The sequence below is a fragment of the Procambarus clarkii genome, unplaced genomic scaffold (genome assembly GCF_040958095.1).
Source record: "Procambarus clarkii isolate CNS0578487 unplaced genomic scaffold, FALCON_Pclarkii_2.0 HiC_scaffold_1118, whole genome shotgun sequence".
Taxonomy (NCBI): domain Eukaryota; kingdom Metazoa; phylum Arthropoda; class Malacostraca; order Decapoda; family Cambaridae; genus Procambarus; species Procambarus clarkii.
This window is the reverse complement of record NW_027190149.1, coordinates 15,501-35,000: the sequence shown is the minus strand read 5'-3', so window position 1 is coordinate 35,000 and position 19,500 is coordinate 15,501. Positions and strand designations below refer to the sequence as shown.

General features: G+C 45.0%; 1 protein-coding gene and 2 non-coding genes across 3 annotated transcripts; all 3 read left to right on the top strand.

Moving 5' to 3' along the window:
• Positions 1-1,934: 1,934 nt before the first annotated feature.
• Positions 1,935-2,939, top strand: LOC138362037 (uncharacterized; the record flags this gene model as incomplete). Its single annotated transcript, XM_069320968.1, has 2 exons — positions 1,935-2,090; positions 2,304-2,939. Coding segments are annotated over exons 1-2 (792 nt in total), but the record flags the coding sequence as incomplete, so codon positions are not given.
• Positions 2,940-7,131: 4,192 nt separating this feature from the next.
• LOC138362042 (5S ribosomal RNA) lies at positions 7,132-7,250 on the top strand. The gene has a single exon (XR_011227377.1). It is a non-coding gene; the product is annotated as a 5S ribosomal RNA (ribosomal RNA).
• An 8,666-nt stretch (positions 7,251-15,916) lies between these two features.
• LOC138362041 (5S ribosomal RNA) lies at positions 15,917-16,035 on the top strand. The gene has a single exon (XR_011227376.1). It is a non-coding gene; the product is annotated as a 5S ribosomal RNA (ribosomal RNA).
• The last annotated feature ends 3,465 nt before the right edge of the window (positions 16,036-19,500 follow it).

Sequence of the window (19,500 nt, the reverse complement as noted above, 5' to 3'; positions counted from 1 at the left end):
GGGCACTAAGGCCGTCACCAAGTACACCTCCTCCAAGTAAACGGCTTACTTACTGCCCTGTGGTGGTGGCTTGGCCTCAAACCAACAAACTCGGCTCCATTGGAGCCACACTTTAATTTCTAAAGAGATTGTGAGTGTTAGACACCAATACTATTATAACAAAAACCTCTGTCACTGAAAGCAAATAGCTATAAAATGAGAATATTTATGAAACTGTCTGTGTGTGTTTCTCTCTCTCAGTGTCTGTCTGTCTGTCTGTCTGTCTGTCTGTCTGTCTGTCTGTCTGTCTGTCTGTCTGCCTGCCTGCCTGCCTGCCTGTCTGTCTGTCTGTCTGTCTGTCTGTCTGTCTGTCTGTCTGTCTGTCTGTCTGTCTGTCTGTCTGTCTTGTCTGTCTTGTCTGTCTGTCTGTGTGTCTCTCTCTCTCTCTCTCTCTCTCTCTCTCTCTCTCTCTCTCTCTCTCTCTCTCTCTCTCTCTCTCTCTCTCTCTCTCTCTCTCTCTCTCTCTCTCTCAACACATATAAGCACTCGGTATCTTTTTTCTAGAGATTAGAGATTCATTGTTATGTTCCACATTAGGATTACTATGCAGGCCACCCTCTTAGGTTTGAAAATGTCAAGAAAACGGTTAATTTAAAATGTCATCTAACTTAACAGATTAAGCCAGAGGACCGAAAACAGAATAAAACAGGACTGGACAGTATATGTCACTTATACAAGCTGCTTTTATTTCTAGTACAGTATGACAATTTTTATTTTTGGGGGGGGGGGGGGGGGGGGGGTGATCCTTGACAGTGCATAAGAGTGAAAAGCGACGGCGTTTTGTTTGTAAGAGAACAGGTTGTACTACAAATGACTTGATTTATTGATATCACATGTATGTATGACACCTAAATTATGCTAGGAATGTCTGAAATCTCCTTAGAAGGATATTTTGGCCCTGAGAAGGGCCGAGTTTGGTGTATACTAGGGTGGTCGATTTAGCTTATGCACGCTCTCCACGGATACGGCGAGCAAGCTGAATGTCCTTTGGCATGATGGTGACACGCTTGGCGTGGATGGCACAGAGGTTAGTGTCCTCGAAGAGACCGACCAGGTAAGCCTCGGATGCCTCCTGTAAAGCCATGACGGCAGACGACTGGAAGCGAAGATCGGTCTTGAAGTCCTGGGCAATCTCGCGCACCAGACGCTGGAAGGGAAGTTTCCTGATGAGCAACTCGGTGCTCTTCTGGTAACGACGGATCTCACGCAGGGCGACCGTTCCGGGCCTGTAACGGTGAGGCTTCTTCACACCCCCTGTGGCAGGAGCAGACTTGCGTGCTGCCTTGGTGGCCAGCTGCTTACGAGGAGCCTTGCCTCCCGTGGACTTGCGAGCAGTCTGCTTGGTGCGAGCCATGGTGAACAACTGTGGTTTGTGATGGCCGGCGCCGAAAAATTTTTGCTTATATACGCCGTCTCGAGGCGCTTGCTCGAGCGCCATTGGCTGCTCGACTCGCCTACGTCACCCCGTTGCCCCTCCCCTCCTTCCTCTGGCTGCAGCCAACAGGCGGCTCACCTCAATCACTATTATCGCTGATTTTGCTCTATTTTTTGGATTTGTGCAAAAGTCATTTCACAGGGACGTGAAACAGACGAGTAGGCAACTGCAGTTTGTTTTGAAAGCGTTGTGAGAAAGCCGTGTCTACTCGACCACAAGCGTAAAGTAAGGGCAGGCAGGAGTTGCAATGCTACTAGTACGTCCGCTTGATGGGATATAGTCGGGAAATCGTGCGGGCGTAAGAGTACTTTGCTTTAAGAGGTCAGACCCCACCCTGATCCGGTGCATTAAACCGGTAAGAGACGGGAGACCTCTTAAGGAAAGTGCAACCCTCTAGATCAGGCTCTCCTGCACCCAGCACTGCCGGGTGGGTAAACATTAGGCAGCAACGATTAGAGCCATGATCTACCGAATCAAGGTACGATTCAGAGGGAACCAGATCCCTACACGATCAGAGATATCGGATTTGATCACCACTACAACCAATGTTGCACCCCTGGACGTCGTACTCAACGATGATGGACTCCCTCAACTGCTGTTCAGCAGTGCCGAGGCCGTACAACGCCTCTTTAACCCCATTCACCTCACTGCTCTCGAGGAGGCGCACATGTTCCTCACCCCACCACGACACTACCTCGCAGCCAGGACTGTTTTCGTAAGGAGAGTGAGCTCCCTCATCTCCGAAAAAGCTACCACCGACGTCGCCACCAGCATAACCGAAGACAACCCTTCCTTGACTGCAGTCACCGTAAAATTCATCCCTGTGCAGGACAGCCACCTCTCCACTATGAAGGTCACCTTCACCTCGCCTGAGGAAGCTACCTCTGCTACCACCAACGGCTTCCGGTGCTTCGGCCTCGCTTGTACACCCCGACAAATAACAAGAGAACATTACTACCAGCTACGACAGTGTTTTAAGTGCTATAGTTATGAGCACTTCACTAAAAGTTGCCCATCTCAGGACCAACGGTGCAGCAAGTGCGCCGAGAGTCACCACTTCAAACAATGCACCAGCGACTTCCTCAAATGCCTTCTCTGCCAAGGTCACCATACTGCCGTCTCTGCTGAGTGTCCAAACAGACGTCAAGAAATACAGAAGATGACCGAAGCCAGGCAAGCCAACACCACACGACGAGAACCGTCAACATTCAACGTGCAAGCCGCCAACTTTCCTCTGCTTCCGGGAGGGGGCGGAGCTTCTGCACAGACTGCATCCCATTGGGGCCCTGGGTCCCAGCCCGCCAACCAATCATCGACGCAGCAGCAACAGCCACAACTTTACTCTGCTGAATCAACAAGCCAGCCCTCACCACACCAGATGCTGCTCCCTAACAGAAACCATAACGTCATAATGGGACTCATCCGCACTGCTGAAATGATTGCAGGCACGAACACCAAGGAATTTGTACGAATTCTGAACATTATGTACGCTGACAACGGTTTACCAACATTTACTGTTCGTGACGAGCTCTTCACAACAACAGCCTCAGCCAACACCAATACTACGACTTCAGCAACAAATACCACTTCTGCTTCTAACATCAACATCACCATCTCTTCAACTGCATTGGCAGATATCCTGTCTGCTGACGCCCACCCTGTGCAACCTGCTACAGACTCTGCAACATCCTTGCACACTGCTACTACTCCAGACAAACCATCTACTTCTCCAGTTGTACCTGAGACTGCACCAACTTCACCAGCTTCACCAGAAAATACACCAGCCGCACCCGAGACTACATCAGCTTCACAGGTACCTACACCTGATGCTTCTGAAAACCAACACTTGTTTTCCGATGATGACTCTACTGCCTCGATTGACGTTGAAGCACAATCACCATCTCCAGCAACACAGGAGTCTCCAAGAGTCTCCGCACTATATGATCAACGTGAACAACTTACACTTGGAACTCCCGAATACAGACGCCTCTCCAGCAAAATACTCAACACAAGGTATGCGGAATGCCTGCTGAATGATCCAAACTCCAAGTACATACTAAGGAACGAAGTAATCTTCGTTGAATGCGACGAAACCACATTGTCAAAGGACCTTTTCCCACCAGACTACGCCGATTACAAACATCAAATGATTACTCGAAGCAAGAAGAAAGAAGAAACACCAAATTGAAGAAGAAGACACCACATGAAGACTGATTGTTTCCACCTTGAATGCTGAAGCACTGCCACCGCCGCCTTCCAGACCCGCCTCCAAGCCTAGCCAGTTGTTGGGTTGTTTGCAGCATCGACGTATTGCCACGCAGCTGGGTTTAGCCCTGGCACTTTTTCTTCAACTTCAGCATTTCCTCTCACCGACTACTCTTCAGCTGTCCCCACTTCAAGGCTCGCCCCAATGGGCATCTTCTCCTGTATTATTCAGTTCATTCAGCGTATGGGACCAACTAGCTCCCGTTTTCTGGTGCCTTGGGTGGGGCGCGATGCTGATTAGCAGATCTAAGACCACATCTGGAGTGAGCCCCCAGGGCACACCCAGCTGAGGGCTGCTGTCTCCGTGGGTGCTCAGAAAAGACGAAATGTTGTCACAGAGATCCGATTCCTTGCCTTCACTGCCTAGTCTGGTCATAACGATTTCAATGCCATGCAGCTGGGTTTAGCCCTGGCACTTTACCTCATACTGAAAACCCTTCCTCTCACCCCCACTAATTCTTCCCCTATCCCCACTTCCACGCTCACCCATCAGGGTATCTTGACCTATATTTAAATGAATGAATGAATGAATGGCATTCGTCAATTCGATTCACACAACTTCAACACCATGACTGGACGCGGCAAGGGAGGCAAGGGACTCGGAAAGGGTGGCGCCAAGCGTCATCGTAAGGTGCTACGTGACAACATCCAGGGCATCACCAAGCCCGCTATTCGTCGCTTAGCTCGTCGTGGCGGCGTGAAGCGTATTTCGGGTCTCATCTACGAAGAGACCCGTGGCGTCCTGAAGGTGTTCCTCGAGAACGTCATCCGTGATGCTGTAACCTACACGGAACACGCCAAGAGGAAGACCGTCACTGCTATGGACGTGGTGTACGCTCTGAAGCGCCAGGGTCGTACCCTCTACGGATTCGGCGGATAAGAGCTTGGCTAATCCATCGATTCCACCCACCACCACCTCAAAACGGGACCTAATTAGGTCCCTATACTTTTTTACTGAAGGGCTTAATAGACGATAACATAAATTGTTTTGATATCAGCTAGCACATTGGGTCTTATGAAATCTATTTTTTATCCTCGCATGCTTAAAGGGACTCTGATTGGGGAGGGAGGGGGGGGGGGGAGGGAAGGTTTGTTACGTTATATACTAGCAGAGCAGGATCATTGGTGGGGGGGGGGGGGGGGGGGGGGTGAGGGGGAGAGAGAGAGAGAGAGAGATCTTTCCCAACTCTTCCTTTTTACATGAGTGAGCTACCCGTTTTATTCATTTTATCCTTCTCAGAGCTGTTTTGATAGTATCCAAATGATGGTAAATGAAAAGGGAGGACACGAATATCTACCCAGAATTCAGGACTGGCAATCGATATGCATGTTTGAGTGCGAATCTTTTTCTCTCTCAACTTAGGTATACGTTTATGTCGTACCTAAAAGCGAGAACCACACTATTGGGACAAGTATGCAAGGCCCAATTTTCCTAACAAGCACAGTTAATTTTGTTATTTTCGAACATTTCTTTCCAAATTGGTTTATCCAATTAACAGTATTATATTAAGATCATGAATTGCTGGGTTAGGTTAGGTTAGGTTAGGTTAGGTTAGGTTAGGTTAGGTTAGGTTAGGTTAGCTTAGCTTAGGTTAGGTTAGCTTAGCTTAGCTTGGGTTAGCTTAGGTTAGGTTAGGTTAGCTTAGCTTGGGTTAGCATAGGTTAGGTTAGGTTTGATTACATTTCTATGTTAGATTTAACTCAAATTCAAAACAATTGCAGTCATTCGGCTTGTTAGTCAACTTGCCTCTAATAGGGGCAATTTGTCTAACAAGACTATTTAGTTTTGTGTGCATATATATATATATATATATATATATATATATATATATATATATATATATATATATATATAATATATATATATATATATATATATATAGCTTCAAGACTCCGAACCAATATAGAAGCATCAAGAGGAAGTGCTTGTGTTATGGGCCAATAGGCCTTCTGCAGTTACTTCCATTCTTATGTTTTTATTCCCATTGGTTCGTGTTTTATCTTGTGTAAATGTCAATCACCTTACCCAAAACTTTGGTACCATATCACCTCACCCATGTGTATATAAATATATATATATATATATATATATATATATATATATATATATATATATATATATATATATATATATATATATATATATATATATATATATATATAATATACAGAGTAAATCTACCCCAAAAGTAATGATTTATTTGTCTACAAAACTAAACTCTTTTGGAATCATATGAGGCCCCTCCACTGAGGGGGGAGGCCTGGATGTTTATTGTCATGTGTATTCATGCTGCTTGCATGTCGTCGTTTATTTTGCCTTTGTTGTTTTCTTGACAGCTTTCTTTGCCTTGGGTGGTTTGGGAGATTTTGAAGCTCTCTTTATTTTGGGCTTTTTGTTCCCAACAACAAGCTGCTGCTGCTCTTCTTTTTCAAGGCTGTAGGTGGTTTGTTGCTTGTGGCGGCTTTCTTGGGAGTTACCACGGCCTTCTTTGCTGCTGTAGATGGTTTCTTGGTTGTGGTGGCTTTCTTGGGAGTTAGAACGGCCCTCTTCTCTGCTACGGCCAGCTTGAATGATCCACTAGCTCCACTTCCCTTGGTCTGAACAAGAATGCCGTCAGCCACTGCTTTCTTGAGAAATCTTCGGATGTAAATGGCGATCTTGGCAGCCTCGACTTTGTTGTTGGCAACAACGTACTTCTTGATTGCTTGTAGAGACGAGCCCTTACGGTCTTTGAGTGCTGCGACCGCGGCTAGAACCATTTGACTAGTTTTCGGGTGAGCAACCTGGACGCGAGGTTTCCTGGTGGTGGCCACCACAGCAGCAGCCTTCTTGGTAGGCTTTGCTTCTACCATGATGATGATGAGATAACCAAGGTGATGAGAGACGCTCAGACAGTCACGGGGGAATGATGCTGCCGCCGCTTGAGCCGAACCTATTTATGTGCCGGCACGGTACAGAAGCTGCAACCTGGCAACTCGTCCACCAATCACAACGGTTGGTTTTACGGCTCCGAAACCTGGATCCCATATCTTCTCTAAAATAGAAGCATTTGTTCATGTTCTTTGTAAAAGTATCATAAAGCAGGACAGATGAGACAAATATCATAAAAACTGAAGAGCAGATGAGCACACACATGTATGTATTACAAAAGAAAATCCACAAATTCATTAGAAATTGGCAGGGCAGGCTGAGGAAGTAGGTAGATGTAAAATGTCTGTAAATGGCGAAAGAACATAAACCCAAGACTGAATAAACGATGTTAAATATCCATGCCAAGGAGACAAAAATATGTTAGGATACAATTACCATTAAGACACCACAAGAAGGTCCGTATCCTGCCGTGATGACTAAAAAGAGTTGGTTATTAGCCACAATGTGTAGGCAGTCTCATGCCAACGGCCATACCACGTTGAGAACACCGCTTCTCGTCCGATCAGCGAAGTTAAGCAACGTTGGGTTTGGTTAGTACTTGGATGGGTGACCGCCTGGGAACACCAAATGCTGTTGGCAATAATGTTTTTTGTTTTGTTTTGTTTTGTTTCGTTTGTTTTTGTTTGAATGGCTGGCTCCACGGGAAATTCACGGAGTTGTGTGGAATAAGGCCTGGTAAAATGAATTAATATGTATGTCATGTTTAAAACAAACTCGCTTAATATAGTGTGTGAGGCTTTATACAAAAACAAACAACCAAAACAAAACATGTTGTGTATATATATATATATATATATATATATATATATATATATATATATATATATATATATATATATATATATATATATATATATATATAATATATATATATATATATATATATATATATATATATATTATAATATATATAATATATATATAATATATATATATATATTATATATATATATATATATATATATATATATATATATAAGCTTAATCCGGGTTTGAACTCGCAACTCCAAGAATACGCATCACTTATATACACTTTACCACTGGACCACAGCTGCAGGACACAAGCTTGATGCTGAGGTATCAATTTAATGACGTAAATGCCATTTCCACAAATAAATGATAATTTAAAAGTATTTGTATGTACAAATCTTTTCTGTTTAAAAGGCTACAATATCAGTTACTGATATAATTTGTGTTAATGTTTCTATACCCACAGGAAGGCATGTTTTTGCTTATATGTAAGGGGTACGGAGAAGGAATCCACAGACCATCAGTCCCCTTCCCCCCCCCCCCCCCCCCCCCCCCCCCTCCCCCTCCCACCTACTACCACCACCACCACCACCACTACTCACCACCAATCACCACCAATCACCACCACCACCACCAATCACCACCAATCACCACACCTAACCGAAAACCCCCTAACACATCAACCCTCCCCCCAATCAACAGGCGAAATAATAACCCTCAAATGCCTGCCTGCCTGCCAGCCAGCCAATACTAACGGTCTTCTCAGAAAGAAAATCTCTTTGTATCTGTATTACTTGATGAAATGTATGATTCTAATAATGAAAATAAATTTTGATGTCGGTTGTATGAGCATAATGACCAATATGCACATGATATGAATGAATTAAATAGTGTAGTTTTAAGTAATTAGGTTGTAGACACATTAAGCGGATATGATATTTGACGCGTCCAGAACTGGTGATTTTTGGTTTAGTTTTAAATGCACCACCACCATTGCTTCCCCAGAGCCTAATTAAGGACCGGTAAAAGGAGTCAATATGTATGTCATCTATAAAACCAAAGAATGAATAAAAACACACACACACACACACCTACATAATAGTATTAGGAAGATTGTATGGCAAAAAAAAAAGTACTCCCATTGGGTCGTTTGAACTCGCGACTTCCAAAACACCAGCCACACACCTTACCACCCAGCCACCATAGAGTTGGTATAATTGTGCAACTTTAGTTATAAAAGTAAAGTTCTTATTGTCTCAAATCTTATTGTCTGTTCTATGAAAAGGCATGATGTAAATTATGTATTTTTTTTTTGAATGATTGAATTGTAGGCACATTAAGCGGATTCGATATTTGATATATCCAGAAAAGGTGATTTCTGTTCAGTTTTAAAATGCATCACCGTTAACGCTAAAGGACTGGTAAAACGACTCGATGTTTGTCATTTTTAAAATAAACACTAAAACTAGGCCCTTAACATATATAATGTTTGAATATAAATTGAATGCATATAAATACAAAGTGGGAGTGGCTGGCTGGCTGGCTGGCTGGCTGGCTGGCTGGCTGGCTGGCTGGCTGGCTGGCTGGCTGGCTGGCTGGCTGGCTGGCTGGCTGGCTGGCTGGCTGGCTGGCTGGCTGGCTGGCTGGCTGGCTGGCTGGCTGCCTGCCTGCCTGCCTGCCTGCCTGCCTGCCTGCCTGCCTGCCTGCCTGCCTGCCTGCCTGCCTGCCTGCCTGCCTGCCTGCCTGCCTGCCCGCCTGCCCGCCTGCCCGCCTGCCCGCCTGCCCGCCTGCCCGCCTGCCCGCCTGCCCGCCTGCCGCCCGCCCGCCCGCCCGCCCGCCCGCCCGCCCGCCCGCCCGCCTGCTTGCCTTGCCTTGCCTGTCCTGTCCTGTCCTGTTATTGCCTTGCCTTGCCTTGCCTTGCCTTGCCTTGCCTTGCCTTGCCCTGCCCTGCCCTGCCTTGGCTGCAGCTGGCTGGCTGGCCGTAAATCAACTCTTAACAACACCATACCACACCACACCATCACTCATCACCCATCACCCACCACCGGCCCCAGTCTCCCAGCCTCTCTTATATACCCGAGCAGGCCCTTTAAATTATTTGAATTGTTGCACTTCGGCCAATGGCAGGCACGATCGCTGCTGCTCAAACATATTCTGGTTCACAAGTATTATAATATATTATTATATATATATATATATATATATATATATATATATATATATATATATATATATATATATATATATATATATTCATGAAACACATTAAAACCTTGATCATTTATTCATTCATTACGTCTAGTGAAGAATTGCTTTTGTTCATTTGTATGATTAAAAATTGATAGAATATGAATTCCTCGCTTAAAGTAAAATATAAAATATATATTGGATTTATATGATTGGTTAATATTCCAAGTGATGCTGAATATCCCCTATAATTTTGTTTTGTTTGTTTGTTATGTACACATTCCAAATGAAATCAATATAAATGTTATTATTAATGTTTGAAAGTTGATTGTCTACTTGAATCTCTCTATTAAAGTGTGTGTGGCTCCGGATGGAGCCTGGTTATGGTATTTGTCGTGGTGGGTGGCAGAAGTGCTTACTTCTTCTCTGTCTTCTTTGGCAAAAGAACTGCCTGAATGTTTGGAAGAACACCTCCCTGTGCAATGGTTACGCCAGACAGAAGTTTGTTGAGTTCTTCGTCGTTGCGGATGGCCAACTGCAAGTGACGTGGGATGATACGGGTCTTCTTGTTGTCACGTGCGGCGTTACCGGCGAGCTCCAGAACTTCGGCAGCGAGGTATTCCATGACGGCTGCCAGGTAGACAGGAGCGCCAGCACCGACGCGTTCGGCGTAGTTGCCCTTACGCAGCAGACGGTGAATTCTGCCCACGGGGAACTGAAGTCCGGCCCTGCTGGAGCGAGACTTTGACTTGCCCTTCACTTTGCCTCCCTTGCCGCGTCCTGACATTGCTGCTGCTGTTGTGGGTTTGTGGTGTTTTATGCCGCCCCGCAGATCGAGCTTCGTGTTATATACCCCGCTCAGGATCAAGGGAGCCCGCCACTGACCAATCAGCGCGCTCCGCCACGCGACCCGCTCTGAGCTGAGTCGCGAGCGGGATATAAAAGGAAAGCTCGCCTCGCGCAAAAGTTCATTATTGTATCGCAACGCCAGCCGGCACGAGCATCATCATGCCACCCAAGGCATCTGGAAAGGCTGCCAAGAAGGCCGGAAAGGCCCAGAAGGCCATTGCCAAGGGCGATAAGAAAAAGAAGCGCAGGAGGAAGGAGAGCTACAGCATCTACATCTACAAAGTGCTGAAGCAGGTCCACCCCGACACTGGTATCTCTTCCAAAGCCATGTCGATCATGAACTCGTTCGTGAACGACATCTTCGAGCGCATCGCCGCCGAGGCTTCTCGCCTGGCCCACTACAACAAGCGTTCCACCATTACCAGTCGGGAGATCCAGACGGCTGTAAGGCTCCTGTTGCCCGGAGAACTGGCCAAGCACGCCGTCTCTGAGGGCACTAAGGCCGTCACCAAGTACACCTCCTCCAAGTAAACGGCTTACTTACTGCCCTGTGGTGGTGGCTTGGCCTCAAACCAACAAACTCGGCTCCATTGGAGCCACACTTTAATTTCTAAAGAGATTGTGAGTGTTAGACACCAATACTATTATAACAAAAACCTCTGTCACTGAAAGCAAATAGCTATAAAATGAGAATATTTATGAAACTGTCTGTGTGTGTTTCTCTCTCTCAGTGTCTGTCTGTCTGTCTGTCTGTCTGTCTGTCTGTCTGTCTGTCTGTCTGTCTGTCTGCCTGCTGCCTGCCTGCCTGTCTGTCTGTCTGTCTGTCTGTCTGTCTGTCTGTCTGTCTGTCTGTCTGTCTGTCTGTCTGTCTGTCTGTCTGTCTGTCTTGTCTGTCTGTCTGTGTGTCTCTCTCTCTCTCTCTCTCTCTCTCTCTCTCTCTCTCTCTCTCTCTCTCTCTCTCTCTCTCTCTCTCTCTCTCTCTCTCTCTCTCTCTCTCTCAACACATATAAGCACTCGGTATCTTTTTTCTAGAGATTAGAGATTCATTGTTATGTTCCACATTAGGATTACTATGCAGGCCACCCTCTTAGGTTTGAAAATGTCAAGAAAACGGTTAATTTAAAATGTCATCTAACTTAACAGATTAAGCCAGAGGACCGAAAACAGAATAAAACAGGACTGGACAGTATATGTCACTTATACAAGCTGCTTTTATTTCTAGTACAGTATGACAATTTTTATTTTTGGGGGGGGGGGGGGGGGGGGTGATCCTTGACAGTGCATAAGAGTGAAAAGCGACGGCGTTTTGTTTGTAAGAGAACAGGTTGTACTACAAATGACTTGATTTATTGATATCACATGTATGTATGACACCTAAATTATGCTAGGAATGTCTGAAATCTCCTTAGAAGGATATTTTGGCCCTGAGAAGGGCCGAGTTTGGTGTATACTAGGGTGGTCGATTTAGCTTATGCACGCTCTCCACGGATACGGCGAGCAAGCTGAATGTCCTTTGGCATGATGGTGACACGCTTGGCGTGGATGGCACAGAGGTTAGTGTCCTCGAAGAGACCGACCAGGTAAGCCTCGGATGCCTCCTGTAAAGCCATGACGGCAGACGACTGGAAGCGAAGATCGGTCTTGAAGTCCTGGGCAATCTCGCGCACCAGACGCTGGAAGGGAAGTTTCCTGATGAGCAACTCGGTGCTCTTCTGGTAACGACGGATCTCACGCAGGGCGACCGTTCCGGGCCTGTAACGGTGAGGCTTCTTCACACCCCCTGTGGCAGGAGCAGACTTGCGTGCTGCCTTGGTGGCCAGCTGCTTACGAGGAGCCTTGCCTCCCGTGGACTTGCGAGCAGTCTGCTTGGTGCGAGCCATGGTGAACAACTGTGGTTTGTGATGGCCGGCGCCGAAAAATTTTTGCTTATATACGCCGTCTCGAGGCGCTTGCTCGAGCGCCATTGGCTGCTCGACTCGCCTACGTCACCCCGTTGCCCCTCCCCTCCTTCCTCTGGCTGCAGCCAACAGGCGGCTCACCTCAATCACTATTATCGCTGATTTTGCTCTATTTTTTGGATTTGTGCAAAAGTCATTTCACAGGGACGTGAAACAGACGAGTAGGCAACTGCAGTTTGTTTTGAAAGCGTTGTGAGAAAGCCGTGTCTACTCGACCACAAGCGTAAAGTAAGGGCAGGCAGGAGTTGCAATGCTACTAGTACGTCCGCTTGATGGGATATAGTCGGGAAATCGTGCGGCGTATGGGACCAACTAGCTCCCGTTTTCTGGTGCCTTGGGTGGGGCGCGATGCTGATTAGCAGATCTAAGACCACATCTGGAGTGAGCCCCCAGGGCACACCCAGCTGAGGGCTGCTGTCTCCGTGGGTGCTCAGAAAAGACGAAATGTTGTCACAGAGATCCGATTCCTTGCCTTCACTGCCTAGTCTGGTCATAACGATTTCAATGCCATGCAGCTGGGTTTAGCCCTGGCACTTTACCTCATACTGAAAACCCTTCCTCTCACCCCCACTAATTCTTCCCCTATCCCCACTTCCACGCTCACCCATCAGGGTATCTTGACCTATATTTAAATGAATGAATGAATGAATGGCATTCGTCAATTCGATTCACACAACTTCAACACCATGACTGGACGCGGCAAGGGAGGCAAGGGACTCGGAAAGGGTGGCGCCAAGCGTCATCGTAAGGTGCTACGTGACAACATCCAGGGCATCACCAAGCCCGCTATTCGTCGCTTAGCTCGTCGTGGCGGCGTGAAGCGTATTTCGGGTCTCATCTACGAAGAGACCCGTGGCGTCCTGAAGGTGTTCCTCGAGAACGTCATCCGTGATGCTGTAACCTACACGGAACACGCCAAGAGGAAGACCGTCACTGCTATGGACGTGGTGTACGCTCTGAAGCGCCAGGGTCGTACCCTCTACGGATTCGGCGGATAAGAGCTTGGCTAATCCATCGATTCCACCCACCACCACCTCAAAACGGGACCTAATTAGGTCCCTATACTTTTTTACTGAAGGGCTTAATAGACGATAACATAAATTGTTTTGATATCAGCTAGCACATTGGGTCTTATGAAATCTATTTTTTATCCTCGCATGCTTAAAGGGACTCTGATTGGGGAGGGAGGGGGGGGGGGGAGGGAAGGTTTGTTACGTTATATACTAGCAGAGCAGGATCATTGGTGGGGGGGGGGGGGGGGGGTGAGGGGGGGGAGAGAGAGAGAGAGAGAGATCTTTCCCAACTCTTCCTTTTTACATGAGTGAGCTACCCGTTTTATTCATTTTATCCTTCTCAGAGCTGTTTTGATAGTATCCAAATGATGGTAAATGAAAAGGGAGGACACGAATATCTACCCAGAATTCAGGACTGGCAATCGATATGCATGTTTGAGTGCGAATCTTTTTCTCTCTCAACTTAGGTATACGTTTATGTCGTACCTAAAAGCGAGAACCACACTATTGGGACAAGTATGCAAGGCCCAATTTTCCTAACAAGCACAGTTAATTTTGTTATTTTCGAACATTTCTTTCCAAATTGGTTTATCCAATTAACAGTATTATATTAAGATCATGAATTGCTGGGTTAGGTTAGGTTAGGTTAGGTTAGGTTAGGTTAGGTTAGGTTAGGTTAGGTTAGCTTAGCTTAGGTTAGGTTAGCTTAGCTTAGCTTGGGTTAGCTTAGGTTAGGTTAGGTTAGCTTAGCTTGGGTTAGCATAGGTTAGGTTAGGTTTGATTACATTTCTATGTTAGATTTAACTCAAATTCAAAACAATTGCAGTCATTCGGCTTGTTAGTCAACTTGCCTCTAATAGGGGCAATTTGTCTAACAAGACTATTTAGTTTTGTGTGCATATATATATATATATATATATATATATATATATATAATATATATATATATATATATATATATATATATATATATATATATATATAGCTTCAAGACTCCGAACCAATATAGAAGCATCAAGAGGAAGTGCTTGTGTTATGGGCCAATAGGCCTTCTGCAGTTACTTCCATTCTTATGTTTTTATTCCCATTGGTTCGTGTTTTATCTTGTGTAAATGTCAATCACCTTACCCAAAACTTTGGTACCATATCACCTCCCATGTGTATATAAAATATATATATTATATATAATATATATATATATATATATATATATATATTAATATATAATATAATATATATATATATATATATATATATATAATATACAGAGTAAATCTACCCCAAAAGTAATGATTTATTTGTCTACAAAACTAAACTCTTTTTGGAATCATATGAGGCCCCTCCACTGAGGGGGGAGGCCTGGATGTTTATTGTCATGTGTATTCATGCTGCTTGCATGTCGTCGTTTATTTTGCCTTTGTTGTTTTCTTGACAGCTTTCTTTGCCTTGGGTGGTTTGGGAGATTTTGAAGCTCTCTTATTTTGGGCTTTTTGTTCCCAACAACAAGCTGCTGCTGCTGCTTTTTTTCAAGGCTGTAGGTGGTTTGTTGCTTGTGGCGGCTTTCTTGGGAGTTACCACGGCCTTCTTTGCTGCTGTAGATGGTTTCTGGTTGTGGTGGCTTTCTTGGGAGTTAGAACGGCCCTCTTCTCTGCTACGGCCAGCTTGAATGATCCACTAGCTCCACTTCCCTTGGTCTGAACAAGAATGCCGTCAGCCACTGCTTTCTTGAGAAATCTTCGGATGTAAATGGCGATCTTGGCAGCCTCGACTTTGTTGTTGGCAACAACGTACTTCTTGATTGCTTGTAGAGACGAGCCCTTACGGTCTTTGAGTGCTGCGACCGCGGCTAGAACCATTTGACTAGTTTTCGGGTGAGCAACCTGGACGCGAGGTTTCCTGGTGGTGGCCACCACAGCAGCAGCCTTCTTGGTAGGCTTTGCTTCTACCATGATGATGATGAGATAACCAAGGTGATGAGAGACGCTCAGACAGTCACGGGGGAATGATGCTGCCGCCGCTTGAGCCGAACCTATTTATGTGCCGGCACGGTACAGAAGCTGCAACCTGGCAACTCGTCCACCAATCACAACGGTTGGTTTTACGGCTCCGAAACCTGGATCCCATATCTTCTCTAAAATAGAAGCATTTGTTCATGTTCTTTGTAAAAGTATCATAAAGCAGGACAGATGAGACAAATATCATAAAAACTGAAGAGCAGATGAGCACACACATGTATGTATTACAAAAGAAAATCCACAAATTCATTAGAAATTGGCAGGGCAGGCTGAGGAAGTAGGTAGATGTAAAATGTCTGTAAATGGCGAAAGAACATAAACCCAAGACTGAATAAACGATGTTAAATATCCATGCCAAGGAGACAAAAATATGTTAGGATACAATTACCATTAAGACACCACAAGAAGGTCCGTATCCTGCCGTGATGACTAAAAAGAGTTGGTTATTAGCCACAATGTGTAGGCAGTCTCATGCCAACGGCCATACCACGTTGAGAACACCGCTTCTCGTCCGATCAGCGAAGTTAAGCAACGTTGGGTTTGGTTAGTACTTGGATGGGTGACCGCCTGGGAACACCAAATGCTGTTGGCAATAATTTTTTGTTTTGTTTTGTTTTGTTTCGTTTGTTTTTGTTTGAATGGCTGGCTCCACGGGAAATTCACGGAGTTGTGTGGAATAAGGCCTGGTAAAATGAATTAATATGTATGTCATGTTTAAAACAAACTCGCTTAATATAGTGTGTGAGGCTTTATACAAAAACAAACAACCAAAACAAAACATGTTGTGTATTATATATATATATATATATATATATATATATATATATATATATATATATATATAATATATATATATATATATATAATATATATATATATATATATATAATATATATATAATATATATATATATATATATATATAATATATATATATATATATATATATATATATATATATATATATATATAGCTTAATCCGGGTTTGAACTCGCAACTCCAAGAATACGCATCACTTAGATACACTTTACCACTGGACCACAGCTGCAGGGACAACTTGATGCTGAGGTATCAATTTAATGACGTAAATGCCATTTCCACAAATAAATGATAATTTAAAAGTAATTTGTATGTACAAATCTTTTCTGTTTAAAAGGCTACAATATCAGTTTACTGATATAATTTGTGTTAATGTTTCTATACCCACAGGAAGGCATGTTTTTGCTTATATGTAAGGGGTACGGAGAAGGAATCCCACAGACCATCAGGTCCCCTTCCCCCCCCCCCCCTCCTCCCACCTACTACCCCACCACCACCACCACCACCACCACCCCCACCACCACCACCACCACCACCCACCACTACTCACCACCATCCACCACCTACTCACCCCCACCCTACTCACCACCAATCACACCACCACCACAATCACCACCACCACACCTAACCGAAAACCCCCTAACACATCAACCCTCCCCCCAATCAACCAGGCGAAATAATAACCCTCAAATGCCTGCCTGCCTGCCAGCCAGCCAATACTAACGGTCTTCTCAGAAAGAAAATCTCTTGTATCTGTATTACTTGATGAAATGTATGATTCTAATAATGAAATAAATTTTGATGTCGGTTGTATGAGCATAATGACCAATATGCACATGATATGAATGAATTAAATAGTGTAGTTTTAAGTAATTAGGTTGTAGACACATTAAGCGGATATGATATTTGACGCGTCCAGAACTGGTGATTTTGGTTTAGTTTTAAATGCACCACCACCATTGCTTCCCCAGAGCCTAATTAAGGACCGGTAAAAGGAGTCAATATGTATGTCATCTATAAAACCAAAGAATGAATAAAACACACACACACACACACACACCTACATAATAGTATTAGGAAGATTGTATGGCAAAAAAAAAAAAGTACTCCCATTGGGTCGTTTGAACTCGCGACTTCCAAAACACAGCCACACACCTTACCACCCAGCCACCATAGAGTTGGTATAATTGTGCAACTTTAGTTATAAAAGTAAAGTTCCTTATTGTCTCAAATCTTATTGTCTGTTCTATGAAAAGGCATGATGTAAATTATGTATTTTTTTGAATGATTGAATTGTAGGCACATTAAGCGGATTCGATATTTGATATATCCAGAAAAGGTGATTTCTGTTCAGTTTTAAAATGCATCACCGTTAACGCTAAAGGACTGGTAAAACGACTCGATGTTTGTCATTTTTAAAATAAACACTAAAACTAGGCCCTTAACATATATAATGTTTGAATATAAATTGAATGCATATAAATACAAAGTGGGAGTGGCTGGCTGGCTGGCTGGCTGGCTGGCTGGCTGGGCTGGCTGGCTGGCTGGGCTGGCTGGCCTGGCTGGCTGGCTGGCTGGCCTGGCTGCTGCCTGCCTGCTGCTGCCTGGCTGGCTGGCTGCCTGGCTGCCTGCCTGCATGCCTGCCTGCCTGCCTGGCTGCCTGCCTGGCCTGCCTGCCTGCCTGCCTGCCGACTGCGCCGCCCGCCCGCCCGACCCCGCCCGCCGCCTTGCCTTGCCTTTGCACTTGCCCTTGCCTTGCCTTGCTCCTGCCTTGCCTGTCCTGTCCTGTCCTGTCCTATTTCTTTTGCCTTGCCTTTGCCTTGCCTTGCCTTTGCCTTGCCTTGCCCTGCTCCTGCCCTGCCTTGGCTGCAGCTGGCTGGCTGGCCGTAAATCAACTCTTAACCAACACCATACCACACCACACCATCACTCATCCACCCATCAACCCACCACCGGCCCCAGTCTCCCAGCCTGCTCTTATATACCCGAGCAGGCCCTTTAAATTATTTGAATTGTTGCACTTCGGCCAATGGCAGGCACGATCGCTGCTGCTCAATACATATTCTGGTTCACAAGTATTATAATATATTATATTATATTATATATATATATATATATAATATATATATATATATCTATATATAATATATATACTATATTATATATACTATTATATTTCATGAAACACATTAAAACCTTGATCATTTATTCATTCATTACGTCTAGTGAAGAATTGCTTTTGTTCATTTGTATGATTAAAAATTGATAGAATATGAATTCCTCGCTTAAAGTAAAATATAAAATATATATTGGATTTATATGATTGGTTAATATTCCAAGTGATGCTGAATATCCCCTATAATTTTTGTTTTGTTTGTTTGTTATGTACACATTCCAAATGAAATCAATATAAATGTTATTATTAATGTTTGAAAGTTGATTGTCTACTTGAATCTCTCTATTAAAGTGTGTGTGGCTCCGGATGGAGCCTGGTTATGGTATTTGTCGTGGTGGGTGGCAGAAGTGCTTACTTCTTCTCTGTCTTCTTTGGCAAAAGAACTGCCTGAATGTTTGGAAGAACACCTCCCTGTGCAATGGTTACGCCAGACAGAAGTTTTGTTGAGTTCTTCGTCGTTGCGGATGGCCAACTGCAAGTGACGTGGGATGATACGGGTCTTCTTGTTGTCACGTGCGGCGTTACCGGCGAGCTCCAGAACTTCGGCAGCGAGGGTATTCCATGACGGCTGCCAGGTAGACAGGAGCGCCAGCACCGACGCGTTCGGCGTAGTTGCCCTTACGCAGCAGACGGTGAATCTGCCCACGGGGAACTGAAGTCCGGCCCTGCTGGAGCGAGACTTTGACTTGCCCTTCACTTTGCCTCCCTTGCCGCGTCCCTGACATTGCTGCTGCTGCTTGTGTGGGTTTGTGGTGTTTTATGCCGCCCCGCAGATCGAGCTTCGTGTTATATACCCCGCTCAGGATCAAGGGAGCCCGCCACTGACCAATCAGCGCGCTCCGCCACGCGACCCGCTCTGAGCTGAGTCGCGAGCGGGATATAAAAGGAAAGCTCGCCTCGCGCAAAAGTTCATTATTGTATCGCAACGCCAGCCAGCCACGAGCATCATCATGCCACCCAAGGCATCTGGAAAGGCTGCCAAGAAGGCCGGAAAGGCCCAGAAGGCCATTGCCAAGGGCGATAAGAAAAAGAAGCGCAGGAGGAAGGAGAGCTACAGCATCTA